Source organism: Ochotona princeps, chromosome 30, assembly GCF_030435755.1.
Source record: "Ochotona princeps isolate mOchPri1 chromosome 30, mOchPri1.hap1, whole genome shotgun sequence".
Classification (NCBI taxonomy): domain Eukaryota; kingdom Metazoa; phylum Chordata; class Mammalia; order Lagomorpha; family Ochotonidae; genus Ochotona; species Ochotona princeps.
Window position 1 is genome coordinate 19,562,464 of NC_080861.1, and position 17,089 is coordinate 19,579,552.

At 49.6% G+C, this 17,089-nt stretch overlaps 1 protein-coding gene across 1 annotated transcript in view; it reads left to right on the plus strand.

Annotated features, from left to right (window-relative positions):
• CTDSPL (CTD small phosphatase like) overlaps positions 1-17,089 on the plus strand; it is a 104,990-nt gene that overhangs the window by 76,234 nt on the left and 11,667 nt on the right. Inside the window, exons 2-3 of the mRNA XM_058657064.1 lie at positions 1,441-1,595; positions 16,241-16,342. Of these exons, the coding sequence (XP_058513047.1) occupies positions 1,441-1,595; positions 16,241-16,342 (257 nt within the window). The remainder of the gene's footprint in view (positions 1-1,440; positions 1,596-16,240; positions 16,343-17,089) is intronic.

Sequence of the window (17,089 nt, forward strand, 5' to 3'; positions counted from 1 at the left end):
ATCCTCTGAGGAGGACTGGCCCTCCGCAAACAGGACCAGTCGCCTCTTGCCCTGGTGGAAGGCCCCGGTGCCTGAATCCTGTGGCTTGGCTTGGCATGTGGGCCTTGAGGTGTTGTCAAGGTGTTGTGTTCCTGGGAGTCACCAGGAAGACAGAAACAGCCAGCCATCTTGGCTCCTCTGCAGAGAGCAAAGATTTTTAAATTCAGGCATACTGGGCCTTTTGCCCGAACTCAGACTACAGACCATCCTTGTCCATGGAATATCTGGAAAAACAGCTCTTCTGTCCTTTTCAGAATTTCCATACCAAATGCATTTTGGTATTACTGCTGGCAGGAGAGTGTCCTAAAACTTTTAGCAAAGGTCTTAAAATCCTCTTGGGAGGAAAGGTGCTACACAAATCACTCCTAAGTGCACAAAAAGAATTGTGCCAGAATTGCTTTTGGGAAGAGAGAAACTCCTTAACAGTCGTAGTGTGGGCTTAAATCATTTCCTGCACAGACAGTTAGGCCATTAACCCTCCGCGTGGCCCCTTTTGCCCACGGCCTCAGCTCAGAGCAGGGCCGACCCACCCTGACGTGGTATGTGGTGGGACAGCCCCAGCTGCATTCCCGGGCAAGATACTCCTGCCCCTCCATGTTGCCAGCCTCTTCCCCTCGAGGTGTGTTTTTCATCTGTACTGAAGTCTGCCTCTTCTTTCTGACTTGTGGAAGCTTGTCTTGCACTCTGGGTAAACAAAAAGGATCTGTCACCCCACCCCTACCCCCACCAGTCCCACCCTGTGTTTTGAGTCCTGGGCAGGCCAGGGCACAGAATCACAAAGATGGGCTCGGTCCCAGCCCAGCCCTGCTGGAGCCAGGGCACAAGTTCCCACCCCTCACCTCTGCCTTGTGTTACGTGTCAGGGAAGCCTCAGCCGTGAGCTCAGTGGGTGCTGGCCCCATCATCTTCATGCCCAACAACCAGGTTTAAGAAGAGGGTTCCCTTCTGCCCTTTCGTATCCATGTGTCTTAACCCAGGAAGTCAGGCTTCCAGAGTGAGCAGGAAGTAGCCAATAACAACTTGACTTCGGAGCGACTTTCGGTACCTGCAGGTGGAGAGATGCATCCCAGAGCGCATCGGGGTTGACCCGTGCCTGTCAAGACTTTTGCTTTGAAGTGTTGCTTGGGACAGGATGGATTTCACTCACAGGGCTCAGGAGCACAGAGGGTGGCCCGTTGCCGAGAAGGGCTCAGTTAATGAACAAGCCACCTTGGCGGCTGAGATCAGGACTTTGTCCAGCTGGTGGAGTCAGGCTGCATGGGCTGCCCCTCTGGTCCCGAGCAAATACCCCCACCCTTGGAGTCTGGTCTCTGGGCCCCAGAGGCTCGGCCCCACTTTCGCATTGCTTAGCAGCCTCCCCCCCCCATGGGTGGCTACACGTGTGATCTGTCTCTCTCCACAGCATCCCAGTGCAACGTCAGCTTGAAGAAGCAGAGGAGCCGAAGTATCCTTAGCTCCTTCTTCTGCTGCTTCCGGGACTACCATGTGGAGGCCCCTGCGTCCAGCAACCCCAGTGTGCTTCCCCCTCTGGTGGAGGAGAACGGTGGGCTTCAGAAGGTCAGTGCTGGTGGGGAACCATGCACCCAGCACACCTGTAGGGGCACCTCTGTCCCAGCCCTGACCAGTGTCTTGACTAGGAAGATTACACGGAATGGGGGCAGCCATTGACATAAACATGTGCAGTCACACTCACACACATACGCAGATGTCATCTTTTTTACTAAGGGCATCTCAGTCATTTCCATTTGGCAACTAAAGAACATATTTAATAGAAGTTCATGAGAGTCAATGCACATTGCATAGCATTCTTTCTGGGGAAGCTGAATGCAGAAAGTGTTAAAGAACCAGTCGCAGACACAGAAACATGCAAAAAGAGAAACCCAGGGAGACGAGCTGACCATAGATATATAACGAAGTTTACCTGCCTTGCGTTTAACAATCGTGTGTTCTGCATCCTTTTGTATGTGTCAGATTTTAAAATGTCAGATTGTCACCATTGGTCAAAGTTCCCACGTGCTGTCCAGTAGGCCCATCTGAGACCGAAGTGACTGAGAACAGTTGGACGTGTCACGATGAACAATGAGACACCTCGCTGTCGGCTGGATGTACATCGCTGACAGTACTGACCGCGGTCAAAATAGTTTGGGGCTAAAAAAAAAAAAATCAGTGGAAGAGACAAAAGGTATTGTTTGAGGATCGAGTTGGAGGACACCACAGTCATAGAACTTTGTGTACCAAATAACACGCGCAGGGGACAAAATGAGAAATGCAGCTGATCAAACATGAAAGCCTAGGAAAAGCATCCCACATGTAAACACATGGAAAAATTGTTCATCATGGCTAGTCACCGAAGAAATGCAAGCAAAAACAATGAGATACCCTTCCCCATCTGTCAAATTATCAAAAAAAAATGTTTTTAAAGATAATATTTGGATTCAGCATAGGGTGACGTGAGGTAAGATGAGAACATGAATTGATCACTGGTAAGAATGTGACACTTTTCCAGATGAGTGTTTGGCAAGATGATTCCTCCTCCTGTTTTGTCATTGATGTTTAACATATAATCTTGTCCATTTTTATGGGACACAGTACAATTTCTCAATATATATACTCAGAACAACCTGATCCGGTAACATGACCTCAGACCTTAAGCATTCGCCTTCTTGTCAATGCAAGCAGTTCCATGAAGCTGGAAAGCATACTTGCTGGAGCTGTGGCACAGCGCGTTAAACTACTGCCTGAGACGCATGCAGTCTACACCGGAGTGCTGATTGGAGTCTTGGCTGCTCTGCTTCCAATGCAGATTCCTACTGAAGCACGTTGGCAAGTGACCCATGTGCACGCGAGTGGGAGACCCTGATAGAGTTCTAGGCTTCTGCCTGGCTTTGACCTGGCAGTTGTGGCCATCTGGGGCGTGAATGAGCAGGTGGAAGATCTTTTTGTCTTTTCCTTCTCTGTCTGTCACTCTTCTTTTTGAATAAGTATCTTCTTAGAACAGTATGAAATGCAAAACTTTCATAAACACATAAATCATAATGTAAAATTATCATTAACCTGTTGTTTCATGACAGCTGGTTAAAAGAACTGCAGAATAACTGTGCAGTCAAGTAATATACAGCCATTGAAATGGCGATTTTAAAAGTCATGGCATAAATACTGCTGATATGAAGAAATGTCCACAATATGTGACCTAGTAAAAAGTAAGCTAAAGTCATGTTCCAAGTAAACGTGGATGTGGGGAAGTGTATGGTCCGACCCTTAACATTTCCTCTCTGGAAACAGGCCTTTAGCCCAGCGGCTGAGTCACTGGATATGATTCCCGGCTGTGGCTCTGATTCCAGCTTGCATGGATTCATGGATTCTGACTCTGAAAGGCAGCGTTGATTGGTTCCATGTGGGAGATTGAGCCCCCAGCTCCTGGCTGTAGCCCAAGCAGGATGTCTAAATGTTGTAAACATTTAGGGGCATGAACCCACAGATGGGCATGCACGCTCGCTCTCTCTCTCTCTCTCTCTCTCTCTCAAATTTAAAAATAAAAAAAAAATGTGTTTAAAAAATGAAAATTCCCTTTTGAAACCTGGGTAGGTTTCTGGCAGAGCCTGGAGGGGGCAACCAAAACAGAAGAAGATGCTCACTGTCCCGAAGACAGACTTGACATGCTCAGTCCAAGATGGCCATCACCCACTTGACGAGTGTGGGCCCTGTAGAGACCATACTGGCAGCTGGATGGCCTTCAGGCTTTTTACTTTTATTTTTAAGATTTGATTATTTATTTGAAAGGCAGAGTTACAGAAAAGGAGACAGATCAGTCTCCCCTCCACTGGTTCACTCCCCAGATGGCCACAACAGCCAGGCTGAAGCCAGGAGCCAAGAATTTCAACTGGGTCTCCTGTGTAGGTGGCAGGGACCCTGTGCTTGGGCCATCTTGTACTGCTTTTCCCAGGCACAATAGCAGGGAGCTGGGTCGGAAGCAGAGCGGCCTGGACTCCCAAGTGGCACCTCCATGCAATGTGGGTGTTGCAGGTAGCCCCAGCTTTCTGTTCGTCCTGAAGGAGCTGATAGTACAGGGGCTTTCTTTCCCTCTTTGCTTTGGGGGCCTGGGCCCTGATGGACCATGTAACCAGCATTTCTCCCTGGCCTTGCAGTACTTCCTTCTCTGCCGCTTCCCAGAGATCCTGATGGCCCAGACTGTCCAGACCCAAGGGAACGGGTAGCCCGGTGCAATCAAACGTCCCAGGGTGGGAGGCTGGAGACTGTCGCATGAGGCTGCTGCCCAGGTAGAACTAGAAGCAGCCAGGGAGAGCTTCAGTCATAGAACCCAATCAGAAATTGGGTTGTAAGGATCAAATTCAACAACTAACATATGATTTCTAAACATAAGAGTCCAAGACAGAAATGAGAGTCACTCCTGAGAACTGTAGTCCTGTGTGTGAAAAGCAAGTGGAAGGAAACATCCAGACCAGGAAAACCAAGGGGTTGGTTGGGAGGAAGGATCTGGGGAGCTTATCAAGGAAGACCTGATGTGCAGGTCTAGGAAGTTCCAGAAAGAGGAAAGCATAGAAGGAATTTGTCCTGAGCTGAAAAATGTATGGATAGAAAGAGTTCCCTGAGTGTGTAGCAGAGTTAGTGAGCTTGGCAGGCCTGGGTAGAGAAAGCCTTGCAAGCTACCAGAAGGAAATAGAATTTTCATCAGCACTGGCATGAGAATAAAATTATAAACCCAACACTTCGTACATGACCAACCGTGCGTGCATCCATTAAGGAGAAAGAACTACATGCTTCAGGTATGCAGAGAGGGTGGAAAATACACGGACATCTGGGTGAGAAAGATATCCAATCTGAATGGTAGAAAATGTGGAAATAAAATTGCCCAGCGCAGTAGCAGAAATGGAAAACAGGATGGAAGAAACCAAGTGCGTAAGCCATCCACATTGAGGAAAGAGGGAAGAGCAACAACAGATTAAAAACAGCAGACAGAAGACAGCAGCAAAGCCCGGCACCAGGCTGGATGAACCTCCTTGTCCTCACGCATCTCCCAGACGCACCGGTGAGCTGACACATGCAGCTGCAGGCTACTGCCAAGAATGTGCTGCTCAGCAGTTAGGAATGAGTCTGGCAGCAAGTAAAAGAAGACTGGCAAACAATAGCTTCAACAAGGAGGGGATTGTCTAGCCACTTAAGAAGCCTCAGGCAGGCAGGCAGGCAAGCAGGTGTTGAGTTTGGTCCTGAGACCTGATGGTGCCATCGGGAACCCAGAGTCTTCACTGTTCTTTCTTCAACCTTCCTCTCCACCACCATCCTTGGCTTGCTGCCTTCTTCCTCCAACCAATCAGAAGCCTCAGCCGTTGCAGCTACATTTGAGGGAAGAAGGGCCAGAGAGGGACAGCATTTGCCGCAGGTGTTCTTGTTAACAGAAAGCAATTGCTATCACCAAGAAACAACTACAGGAGCCTTTTTCTGGCCAGAGCTGTTATCACAGACTGCCCTGCGGCAGCAAGGGAAAGATGCAATCCCCTGCGATCCTTCTCTCCATGAAAGCAAGTGTCTGCACAAGGGAAAGTGGAAGAAATGAATGGCCGCTGAATAGCTGCAGTGGTCATCGTGGGCTTGGGTTTGCTTCAGGGGTGGCCTCAAAACCCCAGTTCTAAAACACTCCTGGGATCAGCTGAGCCTCTGTTCCGTGACACTGGCCAGTGGAAATAGAATTGTAGATCACATAGGTGATTTAAATTTTTCTAGGAGCCACGTGTCAAATGACAGCTTTAAAAGCAGATGGAGTCAATTTTAATAACTCTTGAAGTTCAGCATATCCAAAATATTATTTCGACATGTATTCAGTCTAAAAATAATTGACAGTATGTTTATCGTACTAGTGCTTCAAAATCCTAGAGCTCATCTGAATTTAGATATATGGGTTGGAAAGGCAGAGGGCAACTCAGAGAGATCTTCCATCCACTGGTTCATTCTCTCAAATGCCCCCAACAGCTGGACCTGGTCAGTCTGAATCCAGGAGCCCGGGCCCAGTGCGATGGCGTAGTGGTTAAGGTCCTCGCCTTGAACGCGCCGGGATACCATATGGGCACTGGTTTTAATGCCAGCGGCCCTGCTTCTCATCCAGCTCCCTGTCTGTGGCCTGGAAAAGCAGTTGAGGATGGCCCAAAGCTTTGGGACCCTGCAGCCGCATGGGAGACCTGGAAGAGGCTCCTGGCTTCGGATTGGCTCAGTTCCAGCAGTTTTGGCCGCTTGGGGAGTGAATCAACAAGACGGAAGATCTTCTTCTCTGTCTCTCCTCTCCTCTCTGTATATCTGCCTTTCCAACAAAAATAAAGTAAATCTTAAAAAAAAAAAAAAAAAAAAAGAATGAATCCAGGAGCCCAGGACTCTGTCCAGCAGGTGGCAGGAAGTCAACTCCTTGCAACATCATGTGTTGCTTCCTAAGCATGTTAGTGGGAAGCTGGCTCAGAAACAGAGGCTGGGCTCAATCCCAGGCACTCCATTCTAGGAAGCAGGCATCCCATGCTTAACCTGATGTGTCACAGCACCAGCCCCAGGACCAGCACATTCCATGCGCTCCGGAGCTACATGCGACCACTAGGAGTTACTGAGCATTAGACAAGATAAATAGGGACATTTAATTGTAGTAAAATGTCTAATGAAGTGTATAATAGATTCTAAACCTTCATATGTAACCAACAACGCCACCAAATATAAGAAGGAAAATACTTAAGCATAATAAAAAAAAAAATCCTCTAAAAATTAGCAGCAGATAACATCAGACTTCATTGGTAGTTGCTGGCTAATGAAATAAGATCAGACAATGAAATCATTGGTATAAATGTGGAAAAGATGCAAAGTGAGTCTGTTTACAGCTGGCTTTGTTTTTTTTTTACTTTGCAAGCCCCGAAAACCTACCAAAAAAGGGATAAACTCATTAAAAGGTCATGACATTATGGCTTTTTTGTTTATGGAGAAACATGCTGTATTTCTTGGCAGATTTTAAATTCATGTGAAAGAAAAACATCCCAGAATAGCCTGAGAAATTCTAGGGAAAAAAAATACCAAGGAGCAGTTTGCTTCAAACAGGTGCCGGTCGTACTCCATCTACATTGATGTGGGGGGGACTGATGGACAGGAAGGGGTGTGAGGTGAGGCCATGGTGGGGGGCACAGCCATGGTGGGGGCACTGCCCCAGAATCTCCCATCACCTCACAATGTGCCTTTGTCAATCCTACTATCCCCTAATTCAAAAACTGCTACTGCTGGGGCAGCATTTGGTGCACTAGTCAAAACATCACTTGGGGCACTCACTCCCCTTGTGCAGAGCCTGGTTTGGGTCCCTGATCTGCTTCTGGTCCCAGCAGGTGACGGCTGCAGTACACGTGTCCCTGCCACCCACAGGTGAGACCTCGTGGAACTCCTGGCCCAGCACAACTGGTGTGAGCCTTTGGAAAGTGAACCAGTAGATAGAAAAATCTTTATTTCTCTCTCTTTCTGCACTCTCTCTCAAATGAGTCAATAAACAAAACTATTCCTGTAGAGACTCTCTGGGAGTGAAGGGAACATTGTAGAAGAGGGGAAAGAACACTCACCGATGTTGTCCTAGGTTGTTATGGCCACCGCAGCACCTGCAGAGGAACCAGCCTGAAGAAGTGCCATGGTGACAGATCTACGGATGTGTCAGGGAACAGAGCCCTCGGAAGGCCGTTCCTCTGGCAGAGCCGAGTTCAGCTGCTGGTACTGCTTGTCGGAGTGGCTTTTAGCAGGATTTATTTGTGTATTTGGAAACCAGAGTGGCAGAGATGCAGGAACAGAGATGTATCTGCTCATTGATTCTCCGAATGGGTCTAACAGCCACGGCTGGGTCAGGTGGAAGCCAGAAACGGAGAGCTGCAGCCCAGTCTCTTGTGGGAGTAGCAGGGACCCAAGTACTTCCGCTGCCTTTTTAGGTGCATGGACAGGGAGCTGAATTGGAAGTGAAGCAACCGGGACTCAAACCAGGACCCTGCACCCTTGGGATTTCTGGGCTATACTGCTGTACCACGGTGCCAACCCCCAGGGACTTTGTCTAGAACTAAGTTACCTTTGAGCTTACTTAGCCAAGTCTCAAGTGAGGATGGTGCTGCGCTGTGTGCTTGGAACATGACAGCTCATTCCATCTGTGAGCGCAGTCTCCAAAGCCAGAGACCTGTTGGGGCCTGCCACCACCTGCATGCAGCTATGTGAGGACACACACAACAGAAAGCCTAGGTCTGATTCTCGCTGCTCAGTCCCCAGGAGTCCCTGGGCAGCTGGGACAGGTGACTCCCAGAGTTCCGTTCATCCTGCGTGTTGATTTTGGCATGGAGAACGGAGGTCTTAGAGATTCTGGCTTCGAGCTCTTTCTGCAGCAGCAGCCTGGAGGTGGCAGCCATTCCCAGGATCGCAACCATCCCGGTAGCCTCTAGAGGCAGGAATGAGCCAGCCCCCAGAAAGCCTTGGAGCAAGGGCAAGAACAGTGACACACACAGACACACGCCCAGCTGGCAGGTGCATGCACAGACACGCTATGGAGGGCGATGCTTCAAGCCCACATGGCTACCTAGGCGATAACTATGGACTTTTGCTAGTTCACAGCTGGCACCTGGCTTCCCTCTTCCGATGTGTTGCTGAGGTTCCTCACATCCCAGCTGTGCTCCTTGTCTAGCCAAGTGTGGCTCTGATGGTGCGCCTGCGTACAGCGACTGTCTGCAGCCGTCTCCGGGACATGCTGCTTTCCCCTCCAACAGTGTGTGGAGCGTCTAGAGGTACTTAGATCCGTTCCCGTGATGAGAGGCCAACGATGATGCAGTCCCAGGACAACTGCCGCAACAGACAGCAACCTGGCCCACAGGGCTTCTGGCCAACATTTCCCCTCTCCCCAAAGAGCAGTGGCCTACAGGCAGGTTTGAGTGTTGGAACACTGTTACCCCAGACCTTCTGGCATGACTGTCTCCAGAGCAGTGCTTGAAAACTGGGCTGCGATCCGACAGAGTTGTGGTGGTGCAGCTCCACCTTGATGAAGTCACAGAGCAGCCTGGACTTCCAGACAGAACCGCCTGCGAGGCCCTTGGCAGTAGGGAGAGCTGCCAACAGCATACCAGCATGAAGAACGGGGTGGTGCTGTTGCACTGCGGAGAGGGTAACCGCGGACCAGAGACAGTCATGTCACTGCTGAACTGTGCAGAGCCCAGCGGGGCACCCAGCCTGCCTGCCTGCCACGGAGGGAGACACCCAGGAGATGGCACGTCCCACTGTAGAACACTGGCTCTTCTCTTAAACACTACAGCATGCAAGCCGTGGAGCAGTTAGGTCATCTCCCCACGTCGGGCCATCTGAAAACGGAAACAGCAGCACAGGAAATGGAGACAAACATGCTGTCTCTCTTTAGCAGTTAGCAGCGCTAGAATCAAGGGTCTCTTTCTGCCAGGTGCGCTGTGGCTGGCAAGTTTGGAGCTGGGAATTTTTTTAGGACCCCCTACGAGGACAGGCTTCGCTCCTCCTCGGAGGAGAGTGTTGGTACCTTTGTAATCTGCTGAACGGGTCTCCACTACCCCGCAGATGGCATCAGCTTACTCTTTTTTAAGGGAAAAACAAAACAAAACAAAACAAAAAAAGACAAGAAACTTGCTTATAAGTAGAAACACCAGCAGTTCTCAGAAGGAGTCGAAGATCATAGTATTTGTCTCTTTCATTCATGCTTTTTACATTGGGATCGAATTCCCCGCAATCTGTTTGTTGAAGCAAACAGAATGGTTGCCTAGCCTCAGGAACCCAGCCTGGCTTGCTGGGACTGGGGAGTGAGGGTGCTGGGGAGGCAGAACAGAGCCTAGTGGCCTGACTGGATCATTTTGGGCCCCCCACCACCATCACCACCTCAGTTCCCTGACCAGCACAGAGGTGCAGAGGAGACGGACCAAGGCACACGGTGGCTGCACTCAGTCCTCGGACCCGTTTCCAGGGGGATGTGTGATCTCCAAACCAACTCCGATTCTCTCTCGCTCTCTTTCTCGTTTCTTTCTCTCTTTCCTTCTTCCTTTTTTTCTTTCTGCCCAGAGACAGCATAAGTTTACTTACTTCTCCGGTTTTCCTGAAGCAGTCACAGAACCTTGTGCCTTTGAACCTGCTCACGTTGGGGACTTTCTCTAATGTTCTCTTTTAACCAGGAGCTCTCTCCTTGTGCTGTTGCGTTATCACACCGTAAGTAGGAAGTTGCTCACATAAACAGCTTCCTTTCCCAGCAGGCGCAGACAGCCAGCATTTATTGACCAAGTTTTCACTTAAGCTTTCACTCCCGTAAGAGCCTGCCAGTCTTTATAATCCAAGGGCCTGGCGTCTCACGCCCAGCCCCAACTGCAGAGATGGGTGTGCGTTCCTTTGCCCAGTCAGGTTCAATGCCACTGGAGCTGGGCTCACCAAGCCCAGGTCCTAGGTGACCACGTCACATAGGACTTTTTTTTTTTTTTTTTTTAGTAACAAATTAATTGGCGGAAGGGGCAGGTGGAAGGCAGATTTACAGTGAGAAGGAGAGACCAAAAAATGTTCCATTCCTCCATTCACTTGCTTACTCCCCAAATGGCCACAACAGCCAGAGCTTTGCCAATCAGGAGCCAGGAGCTTCCTCTGTGTCTCCAAAACAGGTGCAGGGTCCCATGGCTTTGGGCCATCCTCTGCTTTCTTTTCCCAGGCCACAAGCAGGGAGCTGGATGGGAAGTGGAGCAGGCAATACAAACCAGCGCCCATGCGGGATCTTGATACTTGGAGATAGAGGGTTAACCAGTTAAGCCATTATGCCAGGCCCAACATAGCAGTGTTGGTAGCTGGACCATGGTTGTGTGGTCAGAGAAGTCACGTTTATTAGAATCCCTGAGTGTGCAGGACACACTCACCCGGTACCACAGGTTGGCCATACTGGCACTCCTCCCAGAGGTCCCCTCACAATTTCTGTTTCCTGTTCTGGAAGGTGGGAGCAAGAAGCACCTGTGTCCTCAGCTTCCACTGTCCCCACTCCGCCCTGTCTCTCTGCTGAGCCAGCCTGCCTAAGGCCATCAGTAAGAGGAGACTCTAAAAGACTGACTCCTCAAAGTAATTGGCCTTGACTGAGTCGTTATCCAACCAGGCCTTTTAAATAGTCTCATGTCTTAAGGGAAAGCCTGAGGTTCCAGACAAGTCCACTGTACCAGATTCACATCACATCCTGTCTCAGACTTGTCCCGCCTGTTTCCTAGGAACATTGGAGGAGAGACAGCGATCTTAACGTGAGGAGGAGGGGTTGACCCCAAAGGATTCAGCACTGCGTATCATTTACAAATTTCTCCCATAAAAGCTTTGACAAGACCTGGTGTGATATAGTCTAGTGGCTAAAATCCTTGCCTTGCATCCGCCAGGATCCCATATGGGTGCTGGTTTATATCCCAGCTGCTCCACTTTCTATCCAGCTTCCTGTTTGTGGCGTGGGAAAGCAGTCAAGGACAGCCCAAGACCTTGGAACCCTGCACCCGCGTAGGAGACATGGAAGAAGCTCCTGGCTTCAGATTGGCTCCTCTCTGTGTATCTGTCTTTCCAATAAAAAAATAAAATAAATCTTAAAAAAAAAAGTAAAGAAAAAAGAAAGTTTTGACAATTTCATCTTCCCCCAAACTTTTAACTCTGCTTTGACTAATAGTTGGCAAGATTTCTTGGAGTGATTCTGACTTTGCCAACAGCCCGGGAGGTTGGGCTCTGATGGGGAAACTAACTCTGATGAAAAAGTTTGATGGAACCTTGTAACTTGGTTTGAAGGGGATGCCTTGTGTGGTGAACATAAGACTCTTTCTCACCTTTGCACAAAGTAATTTGACCTGTTGTTTTCCCTGCAAAGGTGGCAGATGGCCTCTGCCCCCTCCCTGCCTTTGGTATCACACCATTCTGTTTTCTCAGAATGAATGCACAGCCATCTGTAAAGTGAAATCCTGCATGAAAGCGTTTGTCCATGGGGTTGAGTCCAAAATGAGGAAATTCATCCTGTATCACCAGTCTAGAGCCACCAGGGTACGAAACTTCAGAATAGACTAGTCAGGGATAAGTGGTTCCCTTGAGGGACTTATCCAGCATTAGACCAGCACATGCCAGCTGTCTCCTACCTGTGAAATGCCAGGTCTAGGCCATAAGCATTTTTGAACTTGCAGAAAAGCGGAGCCTTGAGTAAGAGACTCCAGAACAGCACTTGCAGCCCTCATGGACAAAAAGTGACCTCCACATGTAGGCTGACTGCATGTCCAATGAGCAGGGCCAGCTCAGCTCTGGGGACTCAAGTCTTGGGATTCCCCCTGAGCACCAGTGAAGGCCCCAAATCACTTAAGCCTTTCTAGACTGCGGGTGGGCTTGGAGGGAGGGGAACGGGAATCGGGGTGCCGTAACACAGGAACATAAGACCTGACTGATGCTGAGCCTCCCCACCAGTTCCCACTTCCTCTGGACCCTAAAGAAGAAGGGTTCTTTGGAGCATGGGGATACTTAGAGTAGATCCAGCTGGGGACCCCATCTCCACTGCTCACCCCACCTCACTTCTTTCACTCACATGCTGTTTGGTTCACCACTGTAGGCTTGGGTCTTTTAAATGCTTTCTAAATGTAGGGTAAGCCCATGGATCCTTTGATTTTTCTGCTGCAAGGTTGATCTAGAAAAGGGAGGGGAAAACCCCTGCAACTTAGTCCCATCACCTAGAATAACCACTTTTAATATTTGTTACGAATCCCTTCCGAAATTTCCCAAACTCAAGCGTAGTTGCGCAGATGAGGCTATGAGACTGTGTAATGCTGGTCATTCCTCAAATTGCTTATTGGTGTTAAGTTACCTAGGCACTTTCTACGGCTTGCTGAATACTAATATGTGGTTTGTCTGCCTCTGCTTTACATGCTATTGGCACCATAACTTTGTGTACACTGCTTCCAGGGCCTGTGGCTGTCCTTGGACCTGTGTGATGGGTCTGAATGACCTAATCAGAGAAGTGCCAGGTCAAAGAATTTTCCCCTAAGATGTATTTTTTTTTTTATTTGAAAATAAAAAGAGAGAAGGAGAGACAGAGAGAGGTTCCTCACTAATGGTTCATTCCCCAAACAACTGCAATGACCAGAACTAAGCCTATCTGAAGCCAGGAGCCAGGAGCTTCTTCCAGGTTTTTCCATGTGGGTGCAAAGACTTGGGCCATCATCCACTGCCCTTGTAAGCCATAAGCAGATAGCTGGATGGGAAGTGGAGCCACCAGGACTTGAGCCGGTGCCCATATGTGATGCTGGTGCCACAGGCAGATTATCTTCCTTTGCCATCACATCAGCCACTCCTGGTATTTTAATTGTTGCATCATGAGGCTTAAAACTAAGTTTGTTGATGACTCTTCTTTTGTGTACTTGTTGGAAGTTACATCTTCAGGTGGACCATTAGAAACAAATAAAAATCCCATCCTGTTACATATGTCTATCAGCTTCTCTCCCCATGGGCCTGCCTTTAGGGCCTTCCTTACAGGGCAGCTTCATAGCCTAGTTGATTTAAAAAAAAAAACATGTTGAAGGGTGAGGACAATGATGCAGAAACTGCGGAGGCCTTGGGCCTGTGGGCGGCATGGCTTGGCGGCAGCACATGAGGCATGAAGGCTGGCATTGCAGCTGGGACCCCAACCCAACCATTCCCACACTCTGGCCGGTGCTTACAAAGATGAGTGAGAGGGAAGAGAAGCGTTTGAGGTGTGTCTGGGACTTGAGCTGCGGTGGGCTGTGTCCGCTACAGTGCCCTGAGGATTGCAGAAGCCCAACAATGCAGCTGATTCCAAGCTGCCTGCAGCCCTCAGATGCCCCAGCAGCTACCCTGCACTGGGCGGCTCCGGGAGCACAGGGTCCAGCCCCTGGGCCTGGGAAAGCTTCAAGTACAAAAAACCAGTAACCGAATGTACCAGGAAAAGGACGAAGTCTGTAAGATTTACGAGGTTCGTGGGGTGGAGACTCCACAGGAAATAGCCCGAACATTAACTATTCATGGCTGCCAGTTCACAGGCAAGGACAGGAAATTGCAGAAGTACTCCCAGGAAGAGGGCTGGAATGAATACCCTAACAAAACTGGGTGGCAAGTCACGCCCCCTTCCTCCCATTTCTGCCACCCACCCCCAACCCGCACCTGCTGTCAACTTCTGTCCTTCCGGTCCCATCTCCCCAGCTATGTTCTCTGTGCATTTCAGCAGGTGGCTTTGGATAAAAACAAGCAAACAGACAAAAACACAAAGGCTCTTGTTGATAGGAGTGGTGTTTCTGTTGTTCTTCTAGAGAATTTCGTTCAGGGCATTTTATTTTTATTACTTTTTTAGTTAACGATTCTAGCTTCACTTGCATGGATGAGCCAGGCTAGCAAAGCCCTCTTGCAGTTAATCATCTGCCATTCTTGCCTTACCAAGGACACAGCTGTCCAGCAGCTCCCATGAGCTGAAGACTTTGCATCCGTCTGAAGCTAAGCTCTCAGAGAAGCTGTGTCCATGTGGGACACGGGCAGAGGGTTAGTGGAACCCTGCTGGCCCAGTCAGCTCAGCTTTGCTCGGCAGCATCAGAAGCAAGCCAACAGCTGCTCAGCGCACGTCTTACTCCTGTTTCAGATAGCCTTCATGAGCTCAGAGAAGGCTCGTAAAGCTAACAAAGCTAACAAAGTTGCGTATCATCTTTGGACTGAAAGACGACCTGAGCCACTTTTGACAGATCTTCAGTGAAACAACCGAGGAGTTCAATCTTTGCGATGCACCTGCCACTTCCCTTCCCTGAGCCGTGGAGTCAGAGCGCAGGGCGGTAGAACCATGCCAGGCTTTCCCTCTGGACCATGTCGACAACGGAGGAAGCATCCAACACTCAATGATAAGAGCCCCCCCTGGCAAGGTTCATGTTCCACACCTTGGTGGCAATCCCTGGCCAGTGCTGGGCAGGCTCCCTGTGCCACGGGGTCATGGTGTGTGCAGGTTCACCTGCATATGTTCTCTGCCCATGTTCTGTATTCGCAAGTGAACCTGCCGAGGTCAGAATTTAACTTTGATCATCGACCAATGTTCAGTTTAAACCTGAAAGAAAGAAAACAAACACTTCAAAGGGCTGTTTGCGTTTTCTGCTTGTTTTATTTGATGAATAAGAGTGTCTGCTCTTTGGTGGCTGGGGGCAGGGACTTTCTTGGGCTTTTTATTTTGCGTCAAATATTAAACAGGGTCTGACCCTGGACACTTGACTGTACTGCAGAGCAAACGAAAAGGCTTCAAGCCCTTTCTTCAGTGAAGCCCTTAGAAACAGATAGTCTTAAAACTGAGTGAGGCTGCCCGGAGAGACCCGAGACCCCGGCATTGTATGACCTCGTTATAACTTCTTCAGCATGAGGTTAGGGCCAGCCACTACAAAGACACAAGTAGACTTTCTGGTTAGCACACAGCGTATGTCATAAAGGACAGCTTTCAAAGTCAGGCCCCCGGGGGTGGGGTAGGGTGGAGGGTCAGAATGCCACATCGGCTCAGTCATCCAAGACAGGTGTGAGGGCAGGCCCTGCACCTGGACCAGTTCTCGTCTCAGGGTAACCTTTCCTCTTGCGATACCTTGGGATGGCATGCTGCTGTTGGATTTATAGTCTCTTCAAGTATTTGAAGAAGCCAGTCACTTAGAAATAATTGTGGTTTTAATCTGTCTCTGCAAGATGTCTACATATTACACTGAAAAGATGTATCAGAGGCAAAGTGTGACCCCTCCCCCCAAGAAACAGGCCTGCATTGTTAATGAAACACTTGTTCTTGCAGAAGCATGTTAATGGTAACAGGAGCCAGAGTAAATGTATGAACCAAGATGCTGGGTCTTTTACGGCCACTCCGGCCAATAACAGCCACGTTGAATGGCAAGTGTCACCATTACAGCTTACAGCCGAGGAGTAGCAGAGCTGGGACCCCCTCACCCCAGTCCGCCTGGTGCCAATACCCGGCCCTCACGGTCACTCAGATAGGGCACCATGGCCGGTACAACTTCAGTCGCCAACTATTTATTTCCCGACATTCTTCGCGAAAGTCCACAGTGGACCTGATTGAGGATTTCAATGCGACTACTGTTCGTGTCATTGCTGATGTAGCACCATCTAAACAGGGAGTTGGCTTGTCCCACATGTAAAGGTAATAACCAAGTTTGTTTCTTTTGCCCCCTCTTCAGCCACCTGCTAAATATCTCCTTCCAGAGGTGACGGTGCTCGACCATGGGAAGAAATGTGTGGTCATTGATTTAGACGAAACCTTGGTGCACAGTTCCTTTAAGGTAAATCAACATTTTTTTAAGGAGAGATGAAGGCATACGGTTGTGATCATGTGACTTTACTCTTGGAGAAGACAGCCCAGCCACATCCGGTGAACATTAACTACGGGAGTTGGGTATTAACACAGTTAGCAAGGAGCTGGGCTACCAGGATCAATGGGCTCTCACTTGCAAAGCTCACATTCAGGAACTTCCAAATACACACACACACACACACACACACACACACACACACACACACACACCACGCCCCCCTCCGCCCCCCAGAAGGCCTTTCCAGGAGGCACCAACGCAGCCAGCACCCCCAGGACGCCAGGTATAGCTATCCAGGAAACCTCAGCGGCCCCACCCCCGCCCGGGAACTTTCAAGAGGCGTTCAGTGTGGCTGAAAATCTCTCTCCCCAGAGTTCATGGCATCCAAACCATTGGCCTGGCATGAGGTTCTGCTGGGAACCTGGATGAGCTCCACAGCTAAAGGCGCCATGTCCTGCAAGGCTTCCTTCACACAGGCACGTCCTGGATAAGCAGGGACCATATCACGCATGCCCAGCCCTCCCAGGCCAGTCCCGAGCCTTTGGTCCCAGCTCAGCCCTGGGAGACTAAGAGCCTTTTCTACCCCCATGGGCAAATTGCCATTTCCTGAAGGAGAGCTCTGGGGAGGCCAGTGCCACAAAGAGCATCTGTGTGGGCAGCCCCCAGGGTTACCGAAAGTTCTGGAACCACGACAGAGCCTTGGCAGGCCCTGGTGCC